The 13,848-nt window shown below is 50.0% G+C and overlaps 1 protein-coding gene across 2 annotated transcripts in view; it reads right to left on the bottom strand.

The window, feature by feature from the left end:
• Positions 1–1,125: 1,125 nt before the first annotated feature.
• The window catches only part of LOC140187804 (phosphorylase b kinase gamma catalytic chain, skeletal muscle/heart isoform-like), a 79,826-nt gene continuing 67,103 nt past the window's right edge, over positions 1,126–13,848 (bottom strand). For both annotated transcript variants that reach the window (XM_072243570.1, XM_072243571.1), the window contains exon 10: positions 1,126–12,047. In XM_072243570.1, coding sequence (XP_072099671.1) covers positions 11,802–12,047 — 246 coding nt within the window. In that variant the 3' untranslated portion in view covers positions 1,126–11,801. The remainder of the gene's footprint in view (positions 12,048–13,848) is intronic.

The following is a 13,848-nucleotide window of genomic DNA, read 5'->3' on the forward strand; positions in this document are numbered from 1 at the left end:
GCCAACTTCACAGGCTGGACAAAAGGAGTTTTCACTCTAGTGCCACTGCCTGTCCTCACCCCATCACCCTGCACTCCCTCTCTCCTGTAGGACGTCTGCCAGCTCCCTACTGAATGGTGTGAACGAACCTGCCTCCACATGCCATTCCAGACCCAGTGGCTGCTTCAAATAAATCCTATACTGCCCATATGTTACATGATTTCAGATTCCCTCACAACCTCCTCTGGTCCAAGGCAAACAACCCCAGCTTCTCTAGTTTGTCTACAGAACTGAAGTCTCCCTTCCCCAGAGGTCTGGATTGAAGCTCGAAAGTTGATTGTATGCCTGGATCGAGGCTCAGAGGCTGACTGGAATTCATGTTGGAGCCCCAAATCTGTGAATGATGGAGGACGATGAGGATGAGGAGGACGAGGAGGAGAGTGTGCGTGCGTGTCTGTGTGTGTGTGTGTGTGTGTGAGTGAGAGTGTGAGTGAGAGTGTGAGTGTGTGTGAGAGTGAGTGTGTGTGAGTGTGTGAATGTGTGAGTGCGAGTGAGTGTGAGTGTGCAAGTATGCGAGAGTATGTGAGTGAGTGAGTGTGTGAGAGTGTGTTTGAGAGTGAGTGTGTGTGTGTGAGAGTGAGTGTGTGAGAGTGAGTGTGTGTGTGAGTGTGTGTGTGTGTGTGTGTGTGAATGTGTGAGTGTGAGTGAGTGTGAGAGTGTGCAAGTATGCGAGTATGTGAGTGTGTGTGTGTGAGTGTGAGTGTGAGAGTGTGAGTTTGAGAGTGTGACTGTGTGTGTGAGAGTGTGAGTGTGTGTGAGTGTGTGAGTGTGTGAGAGAGGGAAGAGAGAGGGGGAGAGAGGAGGAGGGTAAGGAGGGGGGGAAAAGGCTTGTTTGATGTCGTTGCTTGGTATGTTCTGTTTGGATGTGTTCTCTGTTCTGCCGAGCATTGTGATCGTGTTAATGTTGGCGCTGGAATGTGTGGTGACCTTTGTGAGCTGCCCCCAGCAATTTTGTTGTCAACGCATTTTACTGCATTTTGATGTACGTGTGACAAATAAATGAGAATCTGAATCAAAATCCTTTTGGGGAATCCCCTCTGCACCCTCTTCAAAACCACATCTTTCCTAATGAGTGGAACGGGCAGTGTCGGGCTTCATTGTGACTTTGCTCTTGCACTCTGTTTATACAGACTTTCGTGACTCTCCTCAGCTGCCCTACCACTTTCCATGAGCTGTGCACTTGTACCCACCATCCATTCCTGTGCATACCCGTCTCAACTTTCTCAAACTCCTAAAGTTGCATCAAACTTCCAACAAAATACACTGAATGTCTGAACAACCCAAGTTCTTGAGTTAGAAAAGCTGAAAATACAAAGTTCTCCTCTCAAACATCTGGATTAAAACTATCCGATAGACTAGTCAAAGACAGACCTTGACATTGACTACATACCGGCTCCCTGGTAGAACGACCCATGCTGGAGGGGTAGTGTGTGAAATGGATGGACTGTGGACCAAATAAAATTCAGTGGCTCACTGCCTCTCAGACCCACTCTGCGCTGAACACTACTCTGACGCAGTAGGGAGAGAGTCCTGTGTGGTAGCTGCACTGTGTCATGGGCATCTGTCATGTTCCATAGCTGTCATTGACGAATTTGTGGGGGAGGGTGACAGGCAGTGCTGTTGGGCAGAAGGGCTGAGATTAAGGTGAGGTTTGAAAGCAAGGGTGAGAATTTCACTGCCAAGGTGCTACCTGCCTGTTGTCAATCAGGAGCTCTGTGTGAGATTACCAAGAGCAGGAGGAGGGCAGAACTACCAGGAATCTGATGTGCAAGTGTGTCTCAGCGCTAGAGGGAGAACAATAAAAACAGCCTGGTGAAGACTGGAGTGTGAAATGATGATGGAATAAATATAACAACGGTGGTGTTTAGCAACCTCAAATTTTAAAAATCCATCATCCCCAAGTAAAGTACATGCTAGGAAATGAAAGCAAACAGTCGCAGAGGACACAGCACAGACACTAAGCACGTCTGGTCACAGGTGGGGGTCGTAAGCCTGAGTAACTGTGGCCACTCAGCCCAACACCATGACAGTAGAAATGATCACATGATCGCAACATGAATGTTGAATTGGGGGGGGAGTAGTTGATGAGGGTGCAGCATCTGATATCTTCATCGGCTTTCGTAAAGCTTAAGACAAGGTCCTAGGTGGCAAACTGGTCATCAGGTAGAAGACTGGAGAAGAATGAGGCCTCTCTGTCTATTGATTCTGCTCTGCTATTCCATCATGGTTGATAGATAATCCCTCTCAACCCCATTCTCCCTGTAACCTTTGACGCCCTGACTAATCAAGAACCTATCAACCTCTACTCTAAATATACCAATGACTTGGCCTCCACAGCTGTCCATAAGCAATGGATTCCACAGATTCACTACCCTCTGGACAAAGAAATTCCTTCTCATCTATGTCCTAAATGGATGTACCTTGATTCTGAGGCTGTGTCCTCTCGTCCTAGACTCACCCACTATAGGAAACATCCTCCCCACAAACACTGTGTCTAGGCCTTTCAATATTAGATAGGTTTCAATGAGATTCCCCCCTCGTTCTTCTAAACTCCAGAACCATCAAATGCTCCTCATGCATTAACCATTTCATTCCCAGAATCAGTGAACCTCCTCTGGACCCTCTCCAATGCTAACACATCTTTTCTTTGATAAGGGACCAAAAACTGATCACAGTACTCCAAGTGTGGTCTGACCAATGCCTTATAAAGCCTCAACATCACATCCTTGCTTTTATATTCTAGTTCTCTCAAAAATGAATGCAGCTTCTGCAGATTTTCTCGTGTTTGTGATTGGATTTCCAGCATCTGCTGATTTTCTCTTGTATGTGATAGGCTAACGTTGCATTTGTCTTCCTCACAACCAGCTCAACCTGCAAGTTAACCTTTAGGGAACCCTGCACAAGGACTCCCGAGTGCTTTCTCAACATAACCTGCCCCTCCACCTATCTTTGTATTGTCTGCAAACTTGGCCACAAGGCCATCAATTCTGTCATCCAAATCATTGACATATAACGTGAATAAAAGCTGTCTCAATACTGACCCCTGCGAAACACTAGTTGTCTCTAGCAGCCAACCAGAATAGGCCCCCATTATTCCGACTCTTTGCCTCCTGCTAAACAACATAATTTTCGAGAAAATGGCTGACTGGGTGCAAAGCTGGAATCAAAGGGTTCTGCTGAACAGTTCAGAAAGGATGCAGAGATCCGCAGGAGAGTGTGGAGAAGATGCTGGTGTCATGGGATGTATAAGGATTGGTAAGTCCCCAGGGCCACACTAGATCTAATCCGGTTTGCTACAGGAAACAAGAAATGAGATAGCTGGGGCGTTAACAAAAAATTCAGATTCAGATTCGTCTATTTATCACATGTACATTGAAACACACAGTGAAATGTGTTATTTGTGTCAATCTAAGGATGGGCTGCGGGCAGCTCACAATAGTCACCTCACATTCCAGTGCTGATATAGCAAGCCCAGTGTTCAGCAGAATAACACAAGTGGCTTCAACAGGAAAACAAAGGCAACCAAGGGAAAACAAGCCCTTTCCCTCGCTCCCATCCCCAGACCCAGATCCCCATCCGCCCACTCACACAGACAGACAGACACACACCCCTACCTGTCCCCCACTCACTCACAGACAGACACACACACACACACACACACACCCACTCACACAGACAGACACACACACACACACACACACACACACACACACCCACTCACACAGACAGACAGACACACACACACACACACACACACACACACACCCACTCACACAGACAGACACACACACACACACACACACACACACACACACCCACTCACACAGACAGACAGACACACACACACACACCCCTACCTGTCCCCCACTCACTCACAGACAGGCCTGACCTCAGCTACAGAACAGGCCACTTCACTGCAAGCTCTGCAACTTCATTACTTAAAGAGAAGCTTCCAGAAAACAGGAGGACAACAAATGTTGTTCCTTTATTTCAGAAGAGCGGCAGGGATAGGACAGATAACTGCAGGCCGGTGAGCCTTGCATCAGTGGTAGGGAAATGATAGGAGAAAATCCTAAAGGACAGGATTTATGCATATTTGGATAAACGGGGACTGTTGAGGGACGCTCAGCTTGGCTTAGTGAGGGGAAAATCCAGTCTCTAATTTGAGTTTTTTTGAAGAGGTAACTGAGAAGATTATGAAAGTAGGGAGGTAGATGTTGTCTTTATGGACTTTAATAAGGTATTTGACAAGATCCCATATGGTACGCTGGTTCAGAAGGTTAAGGACTGTGGGAGCTGGCCAACTGGATCCAAAATTGGCTGGGTGATAGAAGCAGACATCAGTGGTAGAGGGTTGTAACTAGCGGTGCATGAAGGGATTGGTGCTGAGGCCTCGGTTATTTGTCACATGTTAAAGAACTGAGTGTGAATATAGAAATCACGATTAGTCAGCAGATGACACAGTGTTGGTATAATGCAGAACAAGGAAAGTTGTCCGAAACTACAGAAGGATGCAGATCAGATGGAAAGCCAGGCAGAAAGTTAACACTGAAATCTAATCCTGAGAGTTAGATCGGGGTACAGAGTAAATAGTTGGGCACTGAAGAATTTTGATGAAGAGAGGGACCAAGTTCACATTTCACAGGCAGATAGGGTCATGAAAAAGGGATACGGCATGCTTGTCTTCGCAGAATGTAAGAGTTGGGATGTAGTGTGCAGCTTTTCAAAACCCAGTTCCGTTTGTACTTGTAGTAAGTGTTAAGTGCAGCCCTGGTCACAGCATGACAGGAAGGATGTGATTGTGTTAGAGAGAAAGCAGAGAAGATTTGTCAAGATGTTGCAGGAACATGGGGAGAGATCAGACAGGCTGGGTTTCTTTTACACAGGGTGAAGGGGACTGACGGAAGAGCATATAATTATAAAAGGTCTAAATAGAGCAGAGGGGTATATGGGGTGTCAGGGAGGGGTAGCACCCCTGGTGGGGGAACATGTCGTGTCCTTTTCAGGGTGATTAGTCCACCTTTGGTCCCCACCTGGCACTCAGCTCTCACCTGTGGCTCCCCGTAGCTGTTTGCATGCGACAGCGGCCACACCCCGGGCAACGGCTTCGACAAGCCGGCTAAACCAGGTGAGGGTAGTCAACGGGTCTCAGACCCTCGGTGAGATAGGGAGTTTTCTATCCCAGCATGTGAAGACAGACTCCGGCGGATTGAGCGGACGAGACCAATGGAAGGTCCAATGGTCAAGAAGGCGGTCTGTGCAAGCGTCGTGGAACGTGTAGAGCAGGACGAGACACAGAAGACGTCCTGGTCATCCACTGCGCCTAGTCCCATCTCCAGCCGTCTAGACTCTGTCTTGCCACTGGACCCAGATGGGAATTGGGAAGAGAGAGTGATGCTGACGCTGCACAACTCTCCCTCACTTAAATCCAAATCACGCACTAGTCTCGACACCATCATTATGGTGTCGAGGTCCTCATCGACGTCAACGATGGACGAAAAACAAATAGAGCAGAGAGTAATAATCTTTTCCTCATGGTCAGGGTATGAATATTCTTTTCCTCATGGTTGGGGTATGAATAATCTTTCCCTCATGGTTGGGGACTTATTTGCGGAGTTGGAGATCACAGACAGTGTTGAAGACAGTTCCTTGCAGAGTTTATGCACCAATTTTAAAAAGGGAGTGGTGTCTGTCAGAGGGAGAAATTGCTTGGGTTATTAGAAAGTTAGCAAGGGCCAATAGGTTTAGGCAGAGCAGCCATTGTTGGAGTGGAGCAGTGTTAGAGTGGTCAGGCTTTCTCAATAGGCTTCGGCAAGAATAGGCAGAGGCCAAGGTTGCTGGGTTTTTTTTGGAGTCATCTATTTGATTGTAGAATTTAAGCTTGAGAAGTTAGAGACAATGGTATAACAAGTGTAAGCAGGATAGTAAAGCAGTGAAATACTCCTCCTGTAAAATGTGGGATTACAGGATACCCAACTATTGCACTGATAGCTACATCTGCAGGTGGCACCCCACCCAACATCATCTCCTGACTGACCAGGTCAAGGAACAGGAGCTGCAGCTGGATGCACTCAGGACCATCCGAGAGACGGAAAGCCTGATAAATGAAACTTTTACGGAGGTGGTCATACCTAGGTGGGTGACCAGCAGAGGTGAGGGAAGTAAGCACACAGTGCAGAGTTCCTCTACGGTTATCCCCCTGAGCAACAAGTATATCCCTGTGGCCCTCACTGAGCCTTAGCAGGGAAGGGTAAAGTTGGGCAGAGGATATTGATAGGAGACTTAATAGGGGAACAGACAGTAGATTCTGTGGTTGTGAAGAGACGCCAGGATGGTGTGTTGCCTTGCAGGTGCTAAGGTCCAAGATATTTCTATGCAACTGCAGAATATTCTTAAGGGGGAGGGTGAATAGCCAGAGGTCGTGGTGCTCATTGGCACCAATGACATAGGTAGAAAGACTCGTGCCGAAGGGTCTCGGCCCGAAACACTGACTGTACTCTTTTCCATAGATGCTGCCCCGCCTACTCAATTCCTCCAGCATTTTGTGTGTGTTGCTTCGGTAGAAAAGGAAGAGGCCCTGCACAGTGAGTAGAGAGAGTTAAGAAAGAGGCTGAAGAACAAGACCCCTGGATTACTCCCAGTGAAATGTGCTCGTCAGGGCAAGAATAGGATGTTAGTACAGATGAACAGGTGACTGAGAAAGGGAGTAGGAGGCAGGCTTTCAGGTTCTTGGATCATTGCAACCTTCTTTGGGACAAAGGTGACCTGTCGAAGAGGGAGGAATTGCACCTAAACTGAAGGGGAACCAATATCCTGGCCAGAAGGTTTGCTGGTACTACTCGGGAGGCTGTAAATTAGTTTGGCAGGGGGAAGGGAACCAGACCATCAGGTCAGAAAGTGGAGGGATGGATGTCAGGGCCAGTATAAACAGGGAGGAGCAAAGTAACAGATACAATGGGACAGATAGTCTGAGTGTGCATATTTTAATGCTAGGAGTATTATGGGTAAACGTGATGAACTTAGAGCATGAATCAGTACATGGAACCATGATGTTGTTGCCATTACAGGGACTTGGCTGAGAGAGGGACAGGAATGTAACGTCCCAAGGTTTCAATGTTTTAGAAAAGATACAGAGGGAGGTAAAAGAGGTGAGGGAATTGCACTACTAATCAGGGACAGTATTACAGCGGCACTCAGAGCAGACATAATGAAGGTTCAGACACTGAGTCCATTTGGGCAGAAGTTAGGAATAGGAGTGGAACAATCATACTACAGACCCCCGCCACCCACCATTGGGACATTGAGGACCAGACATGCAAGCAGATTAAGGAAAGGTGTAAAAACAATAGGGTTATAGGGTTGGTGTCATGGGGGATTTTAACCTTCCTAATATAAAGTGGGACCTCCTGAGTACAAGGGGTTTAGATGGGGCAGAATTTGTTAAGTACATCCAGGAGGGTTTCTTAAATCAATATGCAGATAGTCCAGTAAGAGGAGGGGCTATACTGGACCTGGACCTAGCCAGGTGACTGACATTTCAGAGGGGGAGCAGTTAGGGAACAGTGATCACAACTCCTTAAGTTTCCAGATAGTTCTAGATGAGGATAAGTATTGAGCTTGCAAGAGACTATTAAATTGGAGCAGGGCAAATTATGCGAGCATTAGACAGGAGAGAGAGCATTAGTGAAAGTTATTTGGAAGCAGCTGTTTTGGGCAAGTCCACATCTGACATGTGGGGGGTTTTTAAAGACCAATGACACAGAGTACAGGACAGGTATGTTCCAGGCAGAAGGAAGGACAAGGACGGCAAGGTAAGAGAACCTTGGATGTTGAGAGAGGTGATGAATTTTGTAAAGAAGAAAAAGAATAAGAATGAAAGTCAGACGAAGCACACGAGGAATATAAAGAAGCCAGAAAAGAATCTAAGGAAGCAAATTAGGAAAGCCAGGAGGGGCCATGAAAAGTCCCTGGCAAGTAGGATTAAGGTGAATCCCAAGGCATTCTATACATACATCAATAGCAGGAGGATAACTAGGGAGAGGGTAGGATCACTCAAGGATAAAGGATAAATTTGCTTGAATGCAGAGGATGTGGGTGAGGTCCTTAATGAATACGTTACATCAGTATGTACCAAGGAGAAGGACGGGGAGGATAGGGAGTCAGTGCCGCGTGCATTAATATGCTGGGGCATTTTGAAGGAAAGGAGGAGGTCATGCTGGGTCTCTTAAAGGGCATTAATGTGGATACATCCCCAGGGCCTAATGACGTATCCCCAGTTCTTTGAGAGAGGCAAGTGAAGAGATTGCTGGGGTCTTGGATAACATCTTCGTGTCTTCTCTAGCCACAGGTTTCCTCTATTACTCAAGGCATTGAACTCAAAACTAAGCAAGTTGTGCTGCAGCTCTAGTTTAGGCCACATTGGGAGTATTGCATACAGCTCTGGTCATCCCATTATAGGAAGGCTATCGAGTTGACCAGGATTAGAGGGCACATGTTAAAAGAAGAGGGTAGACAAACCTGGTTGTTTTCTCTGGGGTGGGGCAGGAAAGGCTGAAGGAGATCTGATAGACGTTTATAAGATAATCAGAGGCATTGACAGAGTAGACAGATACTATCTTTTTCCCAGTGTCTAATACCAGAGGACTTGCATTTAAGGTGAGAGGGGGTAATTTCAAAGGAGATATGAGGTGCGAGTTCTTTTACACAGAAAGATGTGAGTGCCCGGAATGCGCTGCGCAGGGTGGTGGTTGGTGGCAGAGGCAGAAACATTAGGGACATTTAGATAGGTGCATGAATGTGAGGAAAATGGAGGGATGTGGACATTGTGTGGGCAGAAGAGATTAGTTTAGTTCTCCATTTGATTACTGATTTCATTAGTCCAGCACAATATTGTGGGCCGAAGGGCTTTGTTCACTGGAAGGATTGTCTTTGAAGATTCACAGGGAAGACTCAGTGGGTGGTGTGGCTTCCATCTGCCTGATGTTGATGGAGGAAGTCACAGGTTTGGGGGAAGTTCTCAGATTAGCCTGCGTAAGTAACTACAGTGCATTTTGTAGATGATGCATGCTGCTGCCACTGCACTGGTGATGGAGGCAGTGAGCATTTAGGGTGGTTGATGATTTGTCAAACAAGCAGGCAGCTTTGTGGATCTCCTAGAGAGTTGTTGCTACTGTACTGAGCCAGGCAAGATACCCACCTCTGACCGGTTCATGAAGCCAGAGTATTTATGTAGCTAATGGCAAGCTCCAAGATGCTGATGGTAGGGAACTTGTGATAGTAATGGTGGACAGACTTGCCCTTGTTGTAGACGGTTAGTGCTGGTCACTTTGTTTGATGTAATTGTTGCTTGACCTGGCTGGTGGCGTAGTGGTAACAGTGCCGGACTTCAGGATGAAAGGTCCCGAGTTCAAATCCAGCCGGCTCCCCTGCATGCTTTCCATCCATGCTGGGTTACGAGCTGGTGATCTCTTTGGAAACTCACCCGGCAGAAGGCAATGTAACTTGCCTCGTACGCGGTTCCCCACTACATCAGAGAGGCGTGGAGGGGAATCGTCCGCTAACCGGAGAAACTCTGGAGGTGACGTACCTTTCATTTGTTTAAATTGTTGCTCACCAATTAACAGCCATGTCTGAATGTTTTCTCATTTTCACTGTGTGCTAGCAGCTTCTTCAGCTGAGCGGGTGTATGTGGATGAACATAACCCAGCCCCCAACAGCAACACTCCGTCTGGGTAGCCTCCAACCTGATGGCATGAATATCGATTTCTCGAACTTCCAGTACTTACCTCCCCTTCATCACTCCCCATTCCCATTTCCCTCTCTCACCTTAACTCCTTCCCTGCCCATCACCTCCCTCTGGTCCTCCTCCTTTCCCTTCCCTTCTTCCATGGCCTTCTGTCCTCTCCCATTAGCCTGCCCTTTACCTCTTTCACCAATCAACTTCCCTGCTCTTTACTTCACCCCTCCTCTCTCCTGGTTTCACCTATCACCTACTACCTTGTACTTCTTCCTCACCTCCCCTCCCCTTCCTACTCTGACCGCGCCTCTTTCTCCGGTCCTGAGGAAGGGTCTTGTTCCGAAACGTCGACTCTCGACTCTTTTCCGCAGATGCTGCCTGGCCTGCTGAGTTCCTCCAGCATCTTGTGTGCGTTGCTATTGATGATACAGGGGAACCGCTGAAGAAGGCTAAGCATCAACCATCTTCTGCAGTGACATTCTGGAGCTGAAAACCACAAGTACCTTTCTCTGTGCTCCGATCTCTGATGCCAATTAACCTCAGTTTACCAGTGCATCTTGGAAAAATGCACTTGGACCATGTTTGGACTGAGGCTAGGATGGGTTCTGGACCAGAATGGCATCTGGAGCGAAGTGCCAATGAATCCCACTGTTGATGACACAATCCAAAGTGCCGACTGATTGGGCAGTGGAGTGGATTTACCCTTTGGTGAGAGGACAGCACTGTCTTATTTCCCACATTGTCAGGTAGGTGGGAGTGTTGCAGCTGTACTGGAACAGCCTGTCCACAGCACACATACTTGTGGATCATCGTCTTCATTACGACAGGAGGAACATTAGCCCCATAGCCTTCCCCACAACCAGTCAGCTGATCACGTGGAGTGAGTAGAATTGCCTGGAGTCTGGGGTGTGTGACGCTATGATCTTAGCAGGAAGCCAGACTGAAATGCTTACTTCTGGCAGAACTTGGTGACAATACTTGAGCCTTTTCTTCACCATTCACTTGTTGAAGGTGAGGATGTTCTTCGAGCCTCCTCCTCCTGTTAGCTGTTTAATAATCCTTCATTCACACCTGGCTTCGGACTAATCTGTTCACATCTCTCAGCTTTGTCTACACTTCAGGAAAGCAGAACCTTCTCTGAATGGTTCCCTGCAGCTAAGGAGGTGGAGGGGAAACTCTGGAGTGCACAGTTGTGAGGGGTGTGGATGGAATTTCCTTTGGATGGGAGGTCTATGCAGGGGACATGGATTTAAGGTGATGTGTTGAAGATGGAAAGAGAACTGTGCTGGTATTGGACCTCTGTTGGTGAGGAGAGGAAACAAACCCTGTTGAAATCTTGAGGCTGTGGAGGAAACACTAACAAGTGGGATTTGATCGGACTGCAGTGCATCAGCCAGTGTGGATGTGAAGGGGTCGTTCCCTTCCCTGTAAACAAAGGTTTCCCCATCTCCATTGGCTTGTGTCCCGTGCGATGATGCAAGTGCATAAGGGGCCAGAACCAGAGGTCACTGGAGATCAGGGTGAGGGTTGGGGACTAGTGTAAGGAGTCAGAGTGGGGGTGGGGGTGAGGGTGATGGGTCAGGGGCCAATGTGAGGGTAAGGGTGGGCGCCTGGGTGATTAGTCAGGGCCAGAGTAATGGTGATATGTCAGGGTCAGGGTTTGAATGAGTGGGAGAGGTCAGGATGAAAAGGATGAATGAGTAGGTCTGCTCAGAGAAAAGGTGTTGAATCTGAAGCCAATGAGAAGGAACAGGGTGGGGTTTGGACACTCTGCACCAGACTGATGACAGGTAAGTCAGACTGAGACCAAACATCGTCAACTTCCACAAAACTGCAGAATGATCGGGGTCTGAATGAGCACTGGCTTTGCAGAGTTTTAAATTAGCAATTCACATTCGTAAAGTGACACTTTCACCACACACCTTGAACACAGAGGACGGAAGCAGACAGCAGAGTCGGGATCTCTGCCAGAGAAAACAGCACACGTGAGCGTGGCTAATGACCGGAGAGTGACGGCTCGTCCCAGCTATGCTGTGGCTTCATTCAGGGAGAACAGGAAGGCTTTGGGGGAATTCTCAAACAAAGCTGCTCGGTTCTGTTGCAAACCTTTCTTCACCCAATGTCCGTACACCTTGAAAGCACAGCCATCGATGATTTTACGAACTCCTTTAAAAGCGTAGGGATCGCGGATGAGCACATGTTTGTTGAGAGGCTTTGCCCGTCGATACTTGTAGTAAATACGAACCGAGGCCAGAACTGTCCAGATGATTGTCTGAAGAGCAGGAACAGGAACAGGGTTAGTCACAAGCAAAGGGCTGTGAGACCCTTCACATAACACCACCTCCCCCCGTACCACCAGCTCCCCGATCTCCACAACCAGCTTCAGCCCCTCCACACTCCACCTCCCCACACTCAACCCTTCCACACTCCACCTCCCCATTCCCCACCCCTCGACCCCTCCACCTCCCCATTCCCCACCCCTCGACCCCTCCACACTCCACCTCCCCATTCCCCACCCCTCAACCCCTCCACACTCCACCTCCCCATTCCCCACCCCTCAAACCCTCCACCTCCCCATTCCCCACCCCTCGACCCCTCCACACTCCACGTTCCTATTCCCCACCCCTCGACCCCTCCACACTCCACCTCCCCATTCCCCACCCCTCGAACCCTCCACACTCCACCTCCCCATTCCCCACCCCTCAACCCCTCCACCTCCCCATTCCCCACCCCTCGAACCCTCCACACTCCACCTCCCCACTCCCCACCCCTTGACCCCTCCACACTCCACCTCCCCATTCCCCACCCCTCGACCCCTCCACACTCCACATCCCCATTCCCCACCCCTCGAACCCTCCACATTCCACCTCCCCATTCCCCACCCCTCGACCCCTCCACCTCCCCATTCCCCACCCCTCGAACCCTCCACACTCCACCTCCCCACTCCCCACCCCTTGACCCCTCCACACTCCACCTCCCCATTCCCCACCCCTCGACCCCTCCACACTCCACCTCCCCATTCCCCACCCCTCGACCCCTCCACCTCTCCACCTCCCCATTCCCCACCCCTCAACCCCTCCACACTCCACCTCCCCATTCCCCACCCCTCGACCCTTCCACACTCCACCTCCCCATTCCCCACCCCTAGACCCCTCCACACTCCACCTCCCCATTCCCCACACCCCACTCAACCCCTCCACACTCCACCTCCCCACTCCCCACTCAACCCCTCCACACTCCACCTCCCCATTCCCCACCCCTCGAACCCTCCACACTCCACCTCCCCACTCCCCACCCCTCGAACCCTCCACACTCCACCTCCCCATTCCCCACCCCTCGACCCCTCCACACTCCACCTCCCCATTCCCCACCCCTCGACCCCTCCATACTCCACATCCTCATTCCCCACCCCTCGACCCCTCCACATTCCACCTCCCCATTCCCCACCCCTCGACCCCTCCACCTCTCCACCTCCCCATTCCCCACCCCTCGACCCCTCCACACTCCACCTCCCCATTCCCCACCCCTCGACCCCTCCACCTCCCCATTCCCCACCCCTCAAACCCTCCACCTCCCCATTCCCCACCCCTCGACCCCTCCACCTCCCCATTCCCCACCCCTCGAACCCTCCACCTCCCCATTCCCCACCCCTCGACCCCTCCACACTCCACCTCCCCATTCCCCACCCCTCGACCCCTCCACACTCCACCTCCCCATTCCCCAGCCCTCAACCCATCCACACTCCACCTCCCCATTCCCCACCCCTAGACCCCTCCACATTCCACCTCCCCATTCCCCACCCCTCGACCCCTCCACACTCCACCTCCCCATTCCCCACCCCTCGTCCCCTCCACACTCCACCTCCCCATTCCCCACCCCTCGAACCCTCCACCTCCCCATTCCCCACCCCTCGACCCCTCCACACTCCACCTCCCCATTCCCCACCCCTCGACCCCTCCACACTCCACCTTCCCATTCCCCACCCCTCGAACCCTCCACACTCCACCTTCCCATTCCCCACCCCTCAACCCCTCCACCTCCCCATTCCCCACCCCTTGACCCCTCCACACTCC

This window comes from Mobula birostris, chromosome 25 (genome assembly GCF_030028105.1).
Source record: "Mobula birostris isolate sMobBir1 chromosome 25, sMobBir1.hap1, whole genome shotgun sequence".
In the NCBI taxonomy this organism is placed as follows: domain Eukaryota; kingdom Metazoa; phylum Chordata; class Chondrichthyes; order Myliobatiformes; family Myliobatidae; genus Mobula; species Mobula birostris.